Source organism: Ruditapes philippinarum, unplaced genomic scaffold (assembly GCF_026571515.1).
Source record: "Ruditapes philippinarum isolate M1 unplaced genomic scaffold, ASM2657151v2 ctg2867_1_1_1_1, whole genome shotgun sequence".
Taxonomy (NCBI): Eukaryota; Metazoa; Mollusca; class Bivalvia; order Venerida; family Veneridae; genus Ruditapes; species Ruditapes philippinarum.
In genome coordinates this window covers 45520-61627 of record NW_026854679.1, presented here as the reverse complement: position 1 = coordinate 61627, position 16108 = coordinate 45520, and the positions used below count along the sequence as shown (strand labels likewise).

Here is a 16108-nt window from a genome sequence, read left to right as displayed (position 1 = left end):
GTTTTGGCAGTTTTTGGACTTTTTCTTGGAAACATATTCTACGGTAGCGTATAGGATGTTATAAGTATAATTATTCGAGTTTGTTGCAACGAATACGTTTATAGCTTTTCGGTTTAATAGTGCAATTATGAATGTTTTGATACAATTTTACATATGCATATATTTGTATATAGTGAGTCAAAAACATCATTAAACAAGACTCACTTTTAAACGTTTTTCCTTGCACGCAATTTAAGCTTTCTGAAAATAAAAAAGTAATGTATTGTTTATTTAAATCTAATGCATGGTTTCTAAAAGTATGATCACACCTACTTTAGAAGACAAACAAGAGCTTGCAAAAGCAAATAAATTTGAATGTTGTTTTCATTCAATTTCAAATGACTTTTTTTGTTCTGTTCGTTTGAACAAAATGTACAATTTCACAAAAATGATGCCAGTTCAAGCACATACTTAATAAGTGTGTGTTGTTATACTTCTCTTTCAGACCATTCTGTAACGATGAACGTGCATCCGGTTGGAAAATATGATTTAAATGACCAGTCAAAGTGTAAATATACATTGTTTCTGTTTATTATTATTATTATTATTGTTGTTGGTGGTGGTGCATTTCATGTTTGATATTTTCAATATAAATATTCTGCATTTGAAAAAGAAATTGTAACATGTTAAGGAAACAATTTGTTTTAAACTTAGTAGTGAGATTTGCAAAAAAGCATGGCACACTTGCATTTTAGTAACATAAGAAAATCCAATACGGCACAATTGCATTTCGATTATCATTTTTACTCTGTTTGTTAAATAAGGAGGATTTTCGTGGTTTGCTATTCTGTTCTGCTAAATCATACTTATGAATGTCCGAACATGAATTTTTCAATTGGAGGAAAAGAAAGCTGTTAAGTTTAACAAGTCAGTTTTGCTCATTCATTGCTTTAAAGGGTTTGACTCTTTTTCATTTTTTGCCACGGAGGGCTGTGCTTAATTAATAAAAAAATATTGTACTTTATTTATTGAAGGGCTTTCAAAGACCTGTGACAAAACCTTTGCACCAAGCTTTGATGAAAATTTGCAAGTTGTCAAAAATTACCCCAAAGGTGATGCTGACCGTTATCTTTCAAAAATTGGCGGGAATATAACTCAACCAGTCAAAATGGCGTCATTTCCGGTGTTTATTACAGCGATGGATTTCCGCTACTACCCGTTTAGCCAGGGGATGTTTTTTTCCTTACACTCCATATTAAATGCTGAAAAGAATAAGGGAAAAAGTCGTCTTATTGTGTATGATTTAGGATTATCAAAACGTCAATTAAGAGTGGTAAGTGATCTACGGTTTAACCTGTGTAAAGTGACACTTAAGCTAGTGTCATTTAAGAAATAACATCGGCCTGAGAGGTGTATATCGGCTATTTAACACCGGTTTGGAGTTTTGATGCGTAGGAATTGACCACGAAGGCCGTAGGCCTGAGTGGTTAATTTTCTCGCATCAAAACGACATTCTATATTTTATGCACCGCTTCCGTTTTCACTCGGACCACCTCGACGGTTATTATTAAGCCGAAAAGTTGCAACTGTTCCGTTTTCGGAATACCCCACCTATTATCATTGAGTTACATTGAAATGGCGGTGCCAAACTAGATATGACTCTGCAAATTTCACTGATAGGTAAAGAAATCTATATACTTTTTAATTTTTTTATCCTTTTTAATATACACGTGTAGTCCATAGCCAGGCAAGCCAAAGCTCGGACCCTCTTCGCAGACCCGGTCCTCTCGTATTTATTATTTTTCAAAGTATCATTTTGCAAAAGATTTATCTTCTTGAGAACTATACCTATTTGTGTAATACGTATTTACCTTTGATCCGTAAATAGTTAGTTATAAAGGTAAAGTAGTAACTTGTATTCATTTATCGAGATATAAACGACACCCTTGGTAAAAATAAAACAAATATTCCAAAACATGGATTTCGCAATTATATTACTTAGCATAGCGATAGGAATGTGCTACCTTTTTGAGACATTTTATATTTCAATTGATGCCTGTTGTATTAAGTTTGTTCGTAGCAAATTGTCTAGAACATTCAGACGTCAAAAAGTTCCTTTTTATGCTATTACATATTACAACTTTATATACTAAAATTCATTTAGACAGCATTCCTTCAGATTCATGTTAATTTTCATGAAACTCTGAAAATTATTTAAAAGTAAAACGTTGTGAAGTGAACAAAGGAAGTAATTTACACGTTACAACCAGTAAATTACTATGAAAGAAGACAAATAATACCAAAATAGCCCTTAAACTATCAGGTAAGCTCAAAAGCTCAATGAAGAACGCTGAACTGTGAATCGGGCGACCCGGGTTCGATTCCCGGGCGTCGCAGGTCAGCGTCTGTGTGATTGATCATCAAATCCTTTCTACTATGGAGGCTATTCGTTGCCAAAAATCCAGCCTTGTTGATCTGAGTTGAACAGTTTGTTAATGGAAAAAATACAATTGTATTTCTTTGTATGTAAACTCCAATGTTGCATACTTGGATTGAGTTTGCCGACTTAACATTGTAAACATGCATTTCAACAAAATACAATTTGTTAAACGACAAAACATTAACTGATAGTAGCAAAACCAAGTGTTCGAATACTCAAAACAGAAGTTACATTCTTAGCTTTACATTGTCGAACCATCATGATTCAGATCAGCATAATCCAGCTTTACGCGTTTTTCAATAGGAGATAAAATAAGCTCCGCCCATTTTCCCGCCCACTAAATCATCGTAAATAAACGTATTTTCCGCTCAGTTTCGGTATTTACCGTCAGCGACAAGAAGCGGCGTAGTTTCCGTTTATCATACCTTTTAGGTGTTTAGTTGCTAAACATAATTCACTTGCATGATTGCCTACAATCAACATCAGGGGACTTTAAAGGAATATAGGCATATAAGTTTTAAAACGTTGTAGACACCACATTTCCTGGAAAAAGAAACTTAAAAACCCCCCAAAAAACACCAGGTTACATACTGTCTGAGGTTAAATATTTTTCAAGGAAGTGAAAACTATTGAAAAGACTATATTCAACGACAAATAAATTTTACTGATGGTATTCCAATTTGCATAGGAATGAGTAACATTTACAGTTAAGCTGCTACCTTACCACTTTCAAATTTTCAAGTCAACATCTGATAGAGATTTTGATACGACTAATTACTAATACAGACCAAATTCTGGCTGTTGTCTTTTAGTAGTACTATTATATTAGTAACCTTAATTCTAGCGTATGACTTGACAAGAAAAAAAAACTTTTAACAATAGTAAAATTATAACCAAAGTTGTATGTACCCTTTCGTACATAACTTTTTATTTTTACCATATATTTTCCCATTTTTCCTATTTTGTTTTTCAATAAGTAAAATTTAAATGGGTTCAAATGTATTTATGTTGATTATCAATTTATGTATACCTTGTTTATTTTATCTCTTAGAAAGCCATCACTAACAAAACTTAATAAATATTCTGTGTAGTATTTCATGTACATAAAAGTAGTTCTCTGTTTTTAATCATATAGACAACAAATTTAGACAGCAAATCTAGGTAACAGCTAATGACAGCATGTATACACATACTTTAGAGGTGCTATTGATTCAGCACAATGCATAAAAAGACTTACATATATTTAACAATAAAAGGCTAAATCACATCCTATGACTCAAAATATCTCCCAATGGAGGTAAACAGAGTTGCCAGGATACACTGAATATTTATTTCAACATTAAAATGGGACAAATTCACAAGTTTTGGTTATACAACGGAATTATCGATAGTAAACTTTGCATTGTTTCGTGGTTATAGACTTGGTCAAAAATATGAGTTTTTCTTCAACCCAACATAGTCCTTTAAAGAAAGAAGGCACAGGCTTATTGTTCAGTTCTCTTTATTCGTGTTGTGCCAAAAGTACCTTCCATGTATCGAATTCTAGTACTATTTGCTGAATGTAAAAAAAAGACATGCCTAAGAGTATTGCCGTGGCTCACAAAACACTATCATTGATATCAAAAAATATGGGTGTGTGTCATTATATATGGGAAACATTTCCTTATGTTATTTGACCAACTTTTAGTTTTTGCATATTATTATGCTCATTATCAGTATATACGTTGTTACATTTTTACATTATATCTTAACTAATTTTTGCATTACTTGAATATCCTGTACTAGAATACGTTTTAACAAAATCAGAGGATGTTTCAAAGTCAAGAGTAATGTAACAGTTTTCTATATAATTTTTGAAAATATTTTTGTATCGCCGTACAGTAGCTTACACCCATCTTCTCTACTTGATATTCTGATTTAAGTGAAAATTGGCGTCGCTCTGAATTTTATTCCGCTACTTATTTCCGTGACTAGGCAATATGGGGTGAGAGAAAGTTTGCGGAAATCCGTAGTAATATGTATTTAATTACAACGTCTGTTAGAAAAACTCGCATAATTATTAGAGTAAGTGGGGGCATGTTGTAAACCGGATGGTGTCAAATTGATGCTTTTGCAGGGTTAGCTTTCTACGCTACATGTTATCACCTTAGCAGTTAAACGTTTGTCGTATTGATACTTCGTTCTATAGTCTAATTATTTCTAGCATGTCGCAGAATTTGAAATTATAACATTTAAATGCAAGGTTTGGAATTTTCTAAGTTGCATGTTAACAGCTTTCATTTGTATCAAATCGGATAATCAAAATTCTTAATACCAGTGCAGTATGTAACTTCGATCGACAAATTAGATTTTTACTAATCTGTTTGTAGAACCGAAGTATGCATTGTCAAGTTTCATAGGCTGGATTTTTGGCAATAAACAAATAGCCTCTATATTCTACGGTTATTCACACTGATTTCCTTGAACTATTTTGACTCATCTGGAGAAATGTAGCTTTAAACGCACAATGAAGAAAATTCTGAACAAATGCTCTCTTCAGGTTGTACAAGTTTATTCGATTTTTTTTTGTTCTTCTATATGCATTACATTATTTTGTTTTCAGCTACGTAAAAAGTGTCAGTGTGAAATTAGACGGTTTCCATTTGAAGAATTTCCGCCACATGTTCGCAAACTGAAAACATATGCATTTAAACCTATAATAATTCAGGTAAGAAATCTACCGTAAGAATGCCAGTGAAAAACTAAACCCACGTCATTTAAACTATAACGTTGCATTTATCAAAATTTTAAACTATGCCTATAAGAACAGAGCGGTGAGGGAGGGGGGCGTCTCAATATTCTACTGCTTTGACTTGGCAGCAAGCAGTACAGAAATAAATGTGAGTGCAAGGGAATTCGAGCTGGTCTGTGTTTTTTTAAAATGCATATTGATGCTACTTTTGCCACTGGTGAGAAAAGGTAAATATAGAAAAAAGCTAAACATTGTTTTAGTTTTATGGCAATCAGGTATTTTATTTTGAAGTTGTGCGCAATTTTATTGCATATTCAATTTAGTATATAGCATAAAAGTAAACTATTTTGACTGTGCTAAACCTATTTTTGAAATAAAGCGCTAAACAACTGAAAATGTAAATGAAGTTTTAAACAGTATGCCAGAGAAAGAAATTGCTTATAAGTTTAATTTGAAATAAAGCGCTAAGCATATGAATGGAAAAAAAGAACGCTCAAAAGTGAACCTCTTAGATATCTCTGTCTTGTTTTATTAGTAAAGATAAACTGAAATTGCACCTTTTAACATCCGTGCCGCAGTTCTACCTCTTTCTCAATTACAAAGTTTCCCAAACCAAAATGGATACTGTAGTATTATTTTTTGTGTGAAAATTGCTTCTATCAAATGACGAATAAACTTTAGAATTGTTCGATTCTAAACAAGATACCGGTACTTGACATGCTTATATGTGAATAGTTCAACTATAAATCAACATACTTTCTTGTTATCTTTTTAGATGGCCCTTCTGGAGTTTGGTTTTGTTTGGTGGATTGATATTTCAGTGAAATTGCTAAGGGTTAATTTAGACAATGCAATAAACTATGCAAGGAAAAACAGTATGTTGTTCTTTGTGGAAAGAAAAAATCCCAAAAAAGTCAGCATAGCGAAACAAACGGACATTCGAACTTTTAATTATTTAGCAGAAGATGTATGTAAATACAGACCATTCGGAGAAGTTTGGGCAACAACAGTTTTGTTTTATTATGACCATGTTACCAAAGTTGTTGTGAATGCATGGGCGTCATGCGCTTTGAATGAAGCATGTATTGCACCGGTTGGGGAGGATAAACTGAAATGTGATTTCCTTGATCTAAGCGACGGGAGATGTCATCGATTTGACCAATCAGTACTAGGGATCATTGTGCGACGCTTATATCATGAGCAAAATGAATATCCGCTAGACAAAGAACTGAATAGTATTTATTATATTGGAAGGCGAGAATTTGTTAACTATTTTGAACATTGTAGTTTTGAATTTATGTGTTACTAATAATGAAATCTAAGACTGTATATATATATATTGCAGAATTTTATCGGTGATTTATATAAAGTTAGCATGTCTATGGGATGACGTCATTCTGCCGGTATAAATAAAAATTTGCAAACTTATTCCGGAGGCTGTTTAATGCAACTTTATAAAAGCAGCCTGAAATAAAGAACGATGTGGTAATTTCTTTTTGCAATATAATTTATAGCAAGCTGAAAGAGCATGCCTTAAGTATAAGGGCCTAATCGCAAAGCGAGCATTATGGTAACGCAAGTTTCTTGAAGTGATGGATTTGAAGTTTGTTGCGGAAGTACAGCAAAATTATGGGTAATAAGATTGCCTCTTCTTCATCGGAGGTAATTTTGGTTCCCTGTTCTATTATATTTTGACTACGCCAGGAATCAGTACCGACATGTTACCTGCACTATTTTTACCAAAGCACGCCGGGAAACAGTTTTTCTGGTTTCATAATGTACGTCTTGTGCAAAATGACAATCTATTGTGTAGAAGTAAATATTCAATACATGCTTTATAATAGTGACAAATATAAGTTTATGTTTTTATGACAGATGCAAACTGTTTGTATATTTTGCTAATCTAATATATTATGTGTGACGATTAAAATCCAATACCTACAAATGTTGTAAACTAAAATTTTAGGAAATGTTTCCAATAGAGACAGGTGAATACATAACATGTAACCGCCTCCGTGGTCGAGGGGTTAGAGTCGATGACTTCTAATCTAGTTAACTCTCTGGCATGGATTCGATCCCCGGGAGATGCTTTGGTAGTTAAGCACGGAGGAAGGTAGTCTAGTACTGGTGGAACGATGGTAAGGAAACTACCCGCCTATACGACTGAAATACTGTTGGGAAAAGGCGTAGAATGAAACAAACAACAAACATAACATGTATATGTTGGAAAACAGCAGAAAATAGAAGAATATATTATTTCATTTTATGTTAACATTTGTCCAGGATCCAGGAACGTATTAGATATATGGGGAAAAGTAATTAAATATATTTGTGCTGTTTGTGGTAATAAAAGGCAAAAATACACATCGTTAAATTCTTTTGATTATGCGTATTTTATAGCTGTTATATTCATTATTCAATTTATATTATTATATATAGTCTATATGACGGCGGGCGTATCGTAACTTATCGATAAACTACATCTAAGTTAAATTTCTAGTTATTTGAACATTTTGTTGAGTCCCTTTTTATTGGTTTGTGGTTGGCCGTTTTTGCATGTGTCTTTGTTCTGTTTAATGTTAACTGTGTTTTTTTATTGGCCGTGAAGTACTTGTTGTCAGTATTTGTTAACATATCTTCTGTTGTTCTTGTTGTCTGTCCCGTTGTTGTTTGTCCTTAACTGTACTGTATAAGCTTTTTATGTTTTCGATCCCCGTTGTCTGTTCTACTTTCTTGTTTGTTTTTATTGTCTTCTGCGATTAAGTTTCTTTCTTTTTTTTTTTTTGGTTTCGTGTCTTGGTATTTTCTTTGTCTAAGTTTCTCGTTGTCTGATCACTTGAATGCTCCGTTAAGTCGTTGCTGTCATTTTCCCCGTGACGTTCCGTTTAGTATGTCTTTAGGTCTTTTGCTACCTGTTCCGTTATCCGTCTTAGTCATTCGTATATAGTCATGCTCTTATAGTGTTGCGAGGTATCGAACTCCCGACCTTTCCGATAGCGCACTTATTGTCGTTTCCAATGTTGTTCTGTCCTGTAAGTTGTTATTATCTGCACCGTTTTGTTTTCTGTTCTAGTTGTTCCAATAAGTCATGTTAGCACATTCCGTTGTTGCATATTCCGTTAGTTCTTCTATTAGCAGTCATTGTTTCCTGATGCGTTTAAGACTTCGCTGGTCTGTATCGTTGATGCTTGTTCCATTAGGTCTATTTTGTCTGTTCCGTTGCCGTCTGTTTCATTCAATGTATTGTAGAATACTCCTTTTAGTATTTGTTTTCATTTGCCGAGTGACGTTACTTTGTTATGTCTTTTGCATGCCGCTTTTCCTTTTTTCATTATGTCTTTTGAATTGTTTTTGTTGGTCCGTTTAGTCTGTAAATCTGCTAGTTTTTATCTTATTTCCTATTTGTGTTCCCAGTTTCTTTTTTTTTTTCCCAGGGGTTTCCTCCGCGGAAAAAGGTTTTTCCAAAATTTTCCTTTCTTTTTTTTAGCTGCAGTAGCGGTGGGATCGAACTCACGACCCCTTGATTGGTAGACAGACAGTGTTACCACTGCGTCATAGCGCCCGCTCTGAATACTAACAGTTTTTGAAAGTCTTATATACATTATTACTTCAATGGCTTACAAAAAACGGCTGAAACCGAGACTGCATTCCGAAATTTTCAAAAACTGCTATGGTATCGCAAGTACACGTACCAATCTCCAAATTTCAGATATTTAACGCAAATTAACCGGCCAATTTGCATACAGAAACGTTTTAAGTTCCATGAAAAATTGTCATTGAATTTTTGATAGTCAAAAAAAAAAATGATATGACCGTAAACATTACCATGTAGATCAAAGCGCTGAAAGCACTAAACTTTGGCTATTATAACGAAAATTAAACGACATGCCATTGCATCATATTTAATTAGTGTCTTGTACATGTCTGCAGTTACGTAATTTTAAGCCCCCCCCCCCCCCCGAAGGTGCTTTATTTTATGCTTTACTGTTTGAACAAAATTAACCTTTTCATTCACAAATTTGCATTTTAACCGCAATTTCACAAACCAAATATTTTAGCTTTTTGTATTTTAGTTTCATAAGGAAAACTTACATTTATTTTTCTATAGTAGTCTATATTAGATAAGTGGCAGCCAGGGCTGGATTACATCAGTTCTATAAATTTTGTAGGTAATGATGCATAACAAAAGAATTCTGTAAGTTAAATATTTATTCAATGAATTAGATTAGAGCATATCCATCCTTAGCCATGAGCTTGTATTCAACTATTCAAATATAGCATATTAAAATAAATGAATTTCATGAAATCTATTTGTTTGCAAAATATAAGGTAGTTTAAATGTACTTTGCGACATCCACAGTCTAGTAGTTACTGTATTATACTTAAAGTTCCACATCTAGCCAGCTGTCTGACATGTCGTTTCAGTGTTATGCGGGTAGACTTGGTTCTTGCAACAGAAAATGTACTTCTTGAAGTGGAATCTATATCTAGAACTGTTTATTGCATACAAAAACGGATTGATTGCCGACTTTGACCATAGCAACCAATTCATACTTTCATAGAAGCTTGTGTTAACACATTCATCGCCACAGAATGAAATTACTATCGTTGTTATAGTGTATGGAGCCCAACATGCAAGGAAAACTAGGACCAGGATCGCCAAAAATCGTGCTGCTTTTGCATCCCGCTTAAATCGCGAATGTTCGTTCTTGTTTTTAGACTTTCTTCTGAAACTGTTTTCTAAGGTTCCGAAGAAACTGAATCGGGCTGAACGTTTAGGAATCGCGGAAAATGATATTCTGTTATGTACATTTTTATGAGTAGTCGACATGCAATTCTCTTTAATGACTTTTGTTACATTTTCTATTTTTCCTGAATCATGTCTAATTCCCTTTTCATCATGATCTTCTTCAGTGATATGTTCTGAACTATTCAGCACTATCTTTGGCATATTCGGTAAGCGTCCTGAAGAATACAAAATCTTTGGTACATTCGGCATTCCAAATTTTCCTACGTCCAACGTTCCACCGTCAATACCATCTTCCTCTCGAACGCTTATATTGTCAGCTTTTACATGCATTATTTCTTGCATCTCTGTTATTTCCTTTATTATTGATGAAGTTCTTATAATAGGTTTCGGATTGCCACTGTTTGGACTGCCAATTCTGCTTTTAATGTGCTGATATATCATAACATTCATGATTGCTAATCCCACAACTGGTATAACAAACTCAATAATTGCAGCTGTTGTAGTAAACACAAAATTATATGCAAATTCAACGTCACAGTCCAAAGGTTCCACTGTCGTATAACCCGACCAATAATTCCAGCTAATAATTGCTGGCCCGTATAACAGAAATGAAATTATCCAGGACATAATAACCAAGAGTTTGGCTTTCTGCTGTGTCATTTTTGAAGAATAGAAGGGTCCATATTTAACAAGGCAAAGTCTGTCGAAACTTAACAATAGTATTAGCAAGATTGATTCAAGACATAATGTAAAAATCTATAACATTCCATACTTTACAAAAACGTATCACCCAATTCCCAGACAAAATTCTTGAAAGCGTATAGACTGCATAAAATGGCATACTTATGCATCCTATTGAAAGGTCTGTAGTAGCTTAATTAAAAATAAAGAAGTCATAAACAGTATGAAGTTTTTTGTCAGTGATGTAAGCGATTATTGTTGTTGCGTTTGCCGATAATAGGCAAAATAAGATTAAAATTGAAATTAAAAATGCTGATATCACTCGAAACGTTGTTGTCATTCGAATGAAATCATATTCATAATAATCATTATTATCCGAGCTGTTATTGTTTTCTTCCATTTTAAACACTTTTGAATTAATTCTAAATTGTTACACTAAAATATTAACACATAATTCAGAAGTCAATATTGATTAAAACGCTTCCCAATCATTCTTTAAAAGTTATAAACTAGATAAGTTAGTAACACTTTTTTCTGTAGTCAATATTATTTCAAATTAACGTCAAAACTATAAAAATAATCAGTAAAATAGATTTTAATTTTTCAAAATTAATGATTTATGATTCATTCAAACTGCACATATCACAACATTGTTTACAAGCAAGACGCTATTTTTGAACACGGTGCTTTAAAAACATATAGGTTCCTTCTTAATTTTGAAAATAATGCGCCACTTACATAGAAAAATATGTATTATGTATAATTATTTGATATATATTCTGTTCAAACAGCTTCACACTTGTATCCATTTAAAAATAAAACATGTTCGTTTGTTGAATACAGCAATACCGAAACTGACGTTAAAATCCGAGCATGTAACAATGGTAAACCTTTACTTAACATGTTCAAATATTTGATAATGGCATAATCAGATATTAAGTAAGATATAGTATAAATCAAAAGTTGTCCGAATAACTCGATGATTAGAAGTCAATGACTTCCATAAACATAATGTACAGGTAGTTTGATTACTGATTACTACTATAAACGAATCATAAATTAGAAGTATGTGTATTGTAAATTTGTAATTATAAGTTATTTAACGTTTATCTGTATAATTCAGAAATATACACATACACATTCTATTTAGACGAGCTGAAAAAAATCATATATCAAAGAAGAAAAAAACAATGGTTTATAATATATTGATTAAAAAGACACATCATAATTGTAGCATATTAAAACAATTACATGGCATGTGCGATAAATGACTAATCTTGCAGTATTACTATATATCTAGTGCGTGATTAACGCAGCAAGGACCGTTTTACATGTTTTGACCATATTGTTTTTTTACGTGCCTTTCATGTGTCATTTGATATGTGTCAGTCACTGTAAATCACTTTCTTTGTTCCCTTCACAATTGTTTACTCTTAGATGCAAATTCAAAATATTCATGATTATAAGTATGAATCTGGAGGCATGTTGCTTTCATGTCAATATTTATAATTGAAAATATGTTCAGACCAGTACCCTACACTTATTCAAAAGTAAATGTATTCGGCTATGAATCGGACTCATAGGATAAATTTTACAGCACAAACTTAATAACCTTTACAATAAAAAATGAGAAAAAGAATAAATAAATAAACCTCAATGAGCTACTCCAATATAATTAACATGAATAATTCGTATCCTTAATGCGATGGGTGAACAAATTGTACAATACATGAATATTCAGCTTATTTTTTATTTCATAATTATACTCGCTCACCTCTTATCATACACATATTTCATTCATTATACCACGGTCTACATATGTTGACGGTGTCGGTCGATATTCTATCTAGACTACTTCCTGGTTTGGATTGGGACAAAACCAAAACAAATATGGTAAATATTCTTATATAATAATGATAATATAACATTTATACAACTTTGATACGATTATAATTTATTATAACATCGGATTTGTTAAAATGTATCACAGTAAGTGACAAACATTGTTTAAACTTAAATATTCCAGTTTCAAATCAACTTTCGATTTTGATTTCATAATGTTAAATCGCTTTGTCACTTCATTTGCACCTTAAAAACGTATTAAACGTGTGGATTGACAGAATTGACAACTCGTGAGCAAGTTACAGCCAAAGCGGAAGTTATATTTTATTGTACTTTCTTCCTTGTGGTCAGACGACTGTATTAATTTTATTATATTTTAAACATACATTAAAATTGAGTATTCATGCTAAATATGTGGTTCTGCAGGACAATTACATGCCTGACACATTAAAATAATCTTCTTATTATAAAATGTTGACGGATTATTTTTTTTCCGCATAGATGTCCCCAAAGATGATTACCCCTAGCCCCCATCACCAGCACCACCTCTTTTGTTTTGTGATCACAGGACCGACAAGTCATATATTTATAAAAATGAAACTTCTCAAGTGAAAAATATTCTAGAGACTCATAAAACTTAAAAAAAATCTAGTTCAACTTTCTTAAATCATTTTTATACTAAACATTACATTTTAATCCAATCACCTGATGTACCATTGGATCTTATGTTTTCCTCGCACTTTTTGCAGCCAATCGATGACCACGTTCAATATTTAATATAATCATTAGTATTGCCTTATATTACACATCCGTTATAAAACGCGCATGAAAGGCGTATGTTAATTAGAGTGACATTATGCTTATTATTTCATCTTGAGCTGAATTGACAATATAATTCAAAAGATTAATTGTTCAAACAGTTGATATTGGAAAAAATAATAAAGATAAAATAAAATTTTGTCTAAAAAAGATAAAAAAAAAACTGCCGCGCTCTACCAGGTCGATCCCAATTATTATTTACAGAATTAAATTGAGCCACGTGAGTTATTTACCGTTCATGCGATTCTTGATGATTGAAAGGAATTATCAATGGTAAAATGTAATTGAACTAATTGTGAATTTCACCTATGTACCCACGATATACACTTGGATTGTCACAATGTCACTTAAAAAGATTTTTTTACGTTCAATTTAGCTATGTGATAAAAGAATCTGGCATTCGTTGTCATTTGATAAAAATTTATGAAACGTGTCCTGGTTAATAGTTATACACCCATCACATCGGACTTGCTACTTGATTGCACTTCTAGGGCGATCTATAAACACAATGCAAACGCCATGGACGCAGTAGAGTCGGGTTGGGGACAATTCAAGCCGCGGTAAAGACCCCACGTCAGGATTCTTAGTACGACTTTGCTTGTTCTTCGAAAATATCTGTTAATGTCAACTTTAGAATGCCATGTCGGTTTAACGGGTATTTTAAAGCAGGGTTAATTACATTTTCCTGATATCGTTTCATAAAGGTTTGTATCAAATGACAATTCAGATCCCATTCTCGGTAACCTATGCTTTTTACCGGTATTGGATAAATATTTGTTGTGGTAAATGCGAAATGTTTGTCGTGTTTTCTAACAATAGTAAGATACTTGAGTGATCATTCAAATCCTCTTTAATTTTTTCTATGCTAATACATTTCTAAAATAAGTGCTGGTTTTATATAATTTGAACATCAAGCTATATTATTGTTGTTTTTTTTTTGTCATATAAAACATTCGCTTCAGTTGCTAACAACGATTTGCTCTAATCTTAATTCATCTAGACTAAAGTTTTAAAAATACATGAAAGACTTTTGTTCGTTAAATGAATATTTTTAATCTTGAATGAAGATACACAGGTATCAAGGGTATTGTTTACCTTGCCAAGTATCGGGTCGATTATATTACGATTGTATCATTCAAGTACTAGTTTATCTATTCAAATGTTCTGCTACCCATGATATGTTTTAAAAAGTTAACTTGGATCATTCATGCATGGATATTGCGCATGTTTTTGATTTGATTATACTGATGAAGTTGCACACACGTATTTATTTATTGGCAGAGCCTTGTCCCCAGATTAAACATTAAACCCCGATTGTCCTAGCAACTCATATTTTATGATGAAATTTTATCATTACACAGGCAACTGGTGGCCAGCTGTTAGTTGGGGCAATAGATTTCGGAACGTCATTTTCGGGTTGGGCATTCTCTTTTAGATATAAAAATGAAAGAAAGCCCCCAGGTGCAACCGTTAAAATTTGGAATGCAGGTACGATAACCACAGAGAAAACATCGACGAGTTTATTGCTGAAACCAGACGGAACATTTGATTCATTTGGCCTACGACGCAGAAGGAAAGATATGGGAGCTTTCAGCCCCAACATCTACACTCGGAATACTTCTTCTTCAGAACTTTTTAAAAATGAAGCTCTTTGAACCGTTTGGAAAGGTATAAAATGAGTTATTGAAAGTTAAGCTAATATAGTTTTTGCATTTAATTGCATAGGTATTTGTATGGTACATGTTTTTACATTCCTATTACAATTTGTAAATGAAAGTAAAAGTTTCAAAAAAAAAGATTATTGCTACAGATGTCATGTTAAACACCCGTTAAGGCCTCAAACAGACGGTAGGATTTAGCTGTACAGCACTAATTAGAGATAAGATGTACACTTTTCAAAGCTATACAACACTTGCATTCAGACGGTAATTCTATGCTGTAAGAATTTTCTGAGGTTTCCCCTAAAAGGATCCCTTTACATTGATCTTTACATACTTACTCTCACTTAATACTTTTTTTTGGCCATGAGTAATGATTGAAAACACCTCCATTAAAAAAAAAAAATATATATATATATATATAATATATATATATATATATATATATATATATATATATATATATATTTTTAATGTGAAGCCTGACCGAGACTCAAAACCTGGGACCCTCGGAATACCGTACTGCGGCTCTACTGACTAAGCTATGTGCCGCCTACAAACTACCTCCCCTCCCCAAAGTCATGTTATTAGAGAACAACTCAATAACCGTGACATAATCATTTTCGGAATAAATTTTTGGGATTCGAACACAACACGGGACTTTGGGTCTCCTTGAAGAGTTTTTCAACATAATTTTTACCCCATCTTTAACTACTATGTTTACCTTTTAGCCCTAATTGTTCTGGAATTTCATTCATTACAATCCATTCATCAGGAGATAATTTGCTTATCTGTTACTTGTCATTGTGGGAGGTCTGTAAAAATCGCCGTACGACAAGATTTTCAAAACAGAACATGTCCTATCCCTTACATCTCGACATAAGGTTTCCGAAATCAAGAAATAGTTTAGCCTTCAACATTAAGATTTGTCTGTACATCTTAGTTTTAATTGGTGTTGTACTTCAAAATCCTACCGTCTGTTGAGGCCTTTAGAGAAAGTCATAATACTATAACATTTGTTGTTGTATTTTACAAGGGTATTAAAAGGGATATGATGATATTTGATGAGATACGAAAGGAGTTTTTGGCCATAGACGTGTTTGCAATATCGTTGAAATACCTAGTTGAGGATATGATGGGAAGTGTAAATAAGCGACTAGTGGGCGAATTTAGAACACCATTTGATGTCAGCTGGGTTTATTAACAGT

The 16108-nt window shown here is 32.9% G+C and overlaps 2 protein-coding genes across 2 annotated transcripts; one reads left to right on the top strand and one right to left on the bottom strand.

Moving 5' to 3' along the window:
- The first annotated feature begins 1089 nt into the window (after nt 1–1089).
- Nucleotides 1090–7433, top strand: LOC132740733 (uncharacterized). Its single transcript, XM_060728699.1, has 3 exons — nt 1090–1312; nt 5022–5126; nt 5926–7433. Exons 1-3 carry the CDS (start codon nt 1148–1150, stop codon nt 6457–6459), a joined length of 804 nt encoding a protein of 267 aa, XP_060584682.1. The 5' UTR covers nt 1090–1147; the 3' UTR covers nt 6460–7433.
- A 2113-nt stretch (nt 7434–9546) lies between these two features.
- On the bottom strand, nt 9547–10921 carry LOC132740735 (histamine H3 receptor-like). The gene is given in 2 exon segments (XM_060728701.1): nt 9547–10653; nt 10655–10921. Coding segments are annotated over 2 exon segments (1374 nt in total).
- Between the last annotated feature and the right edge of the window lie 5187 nt (nt 10922–16108).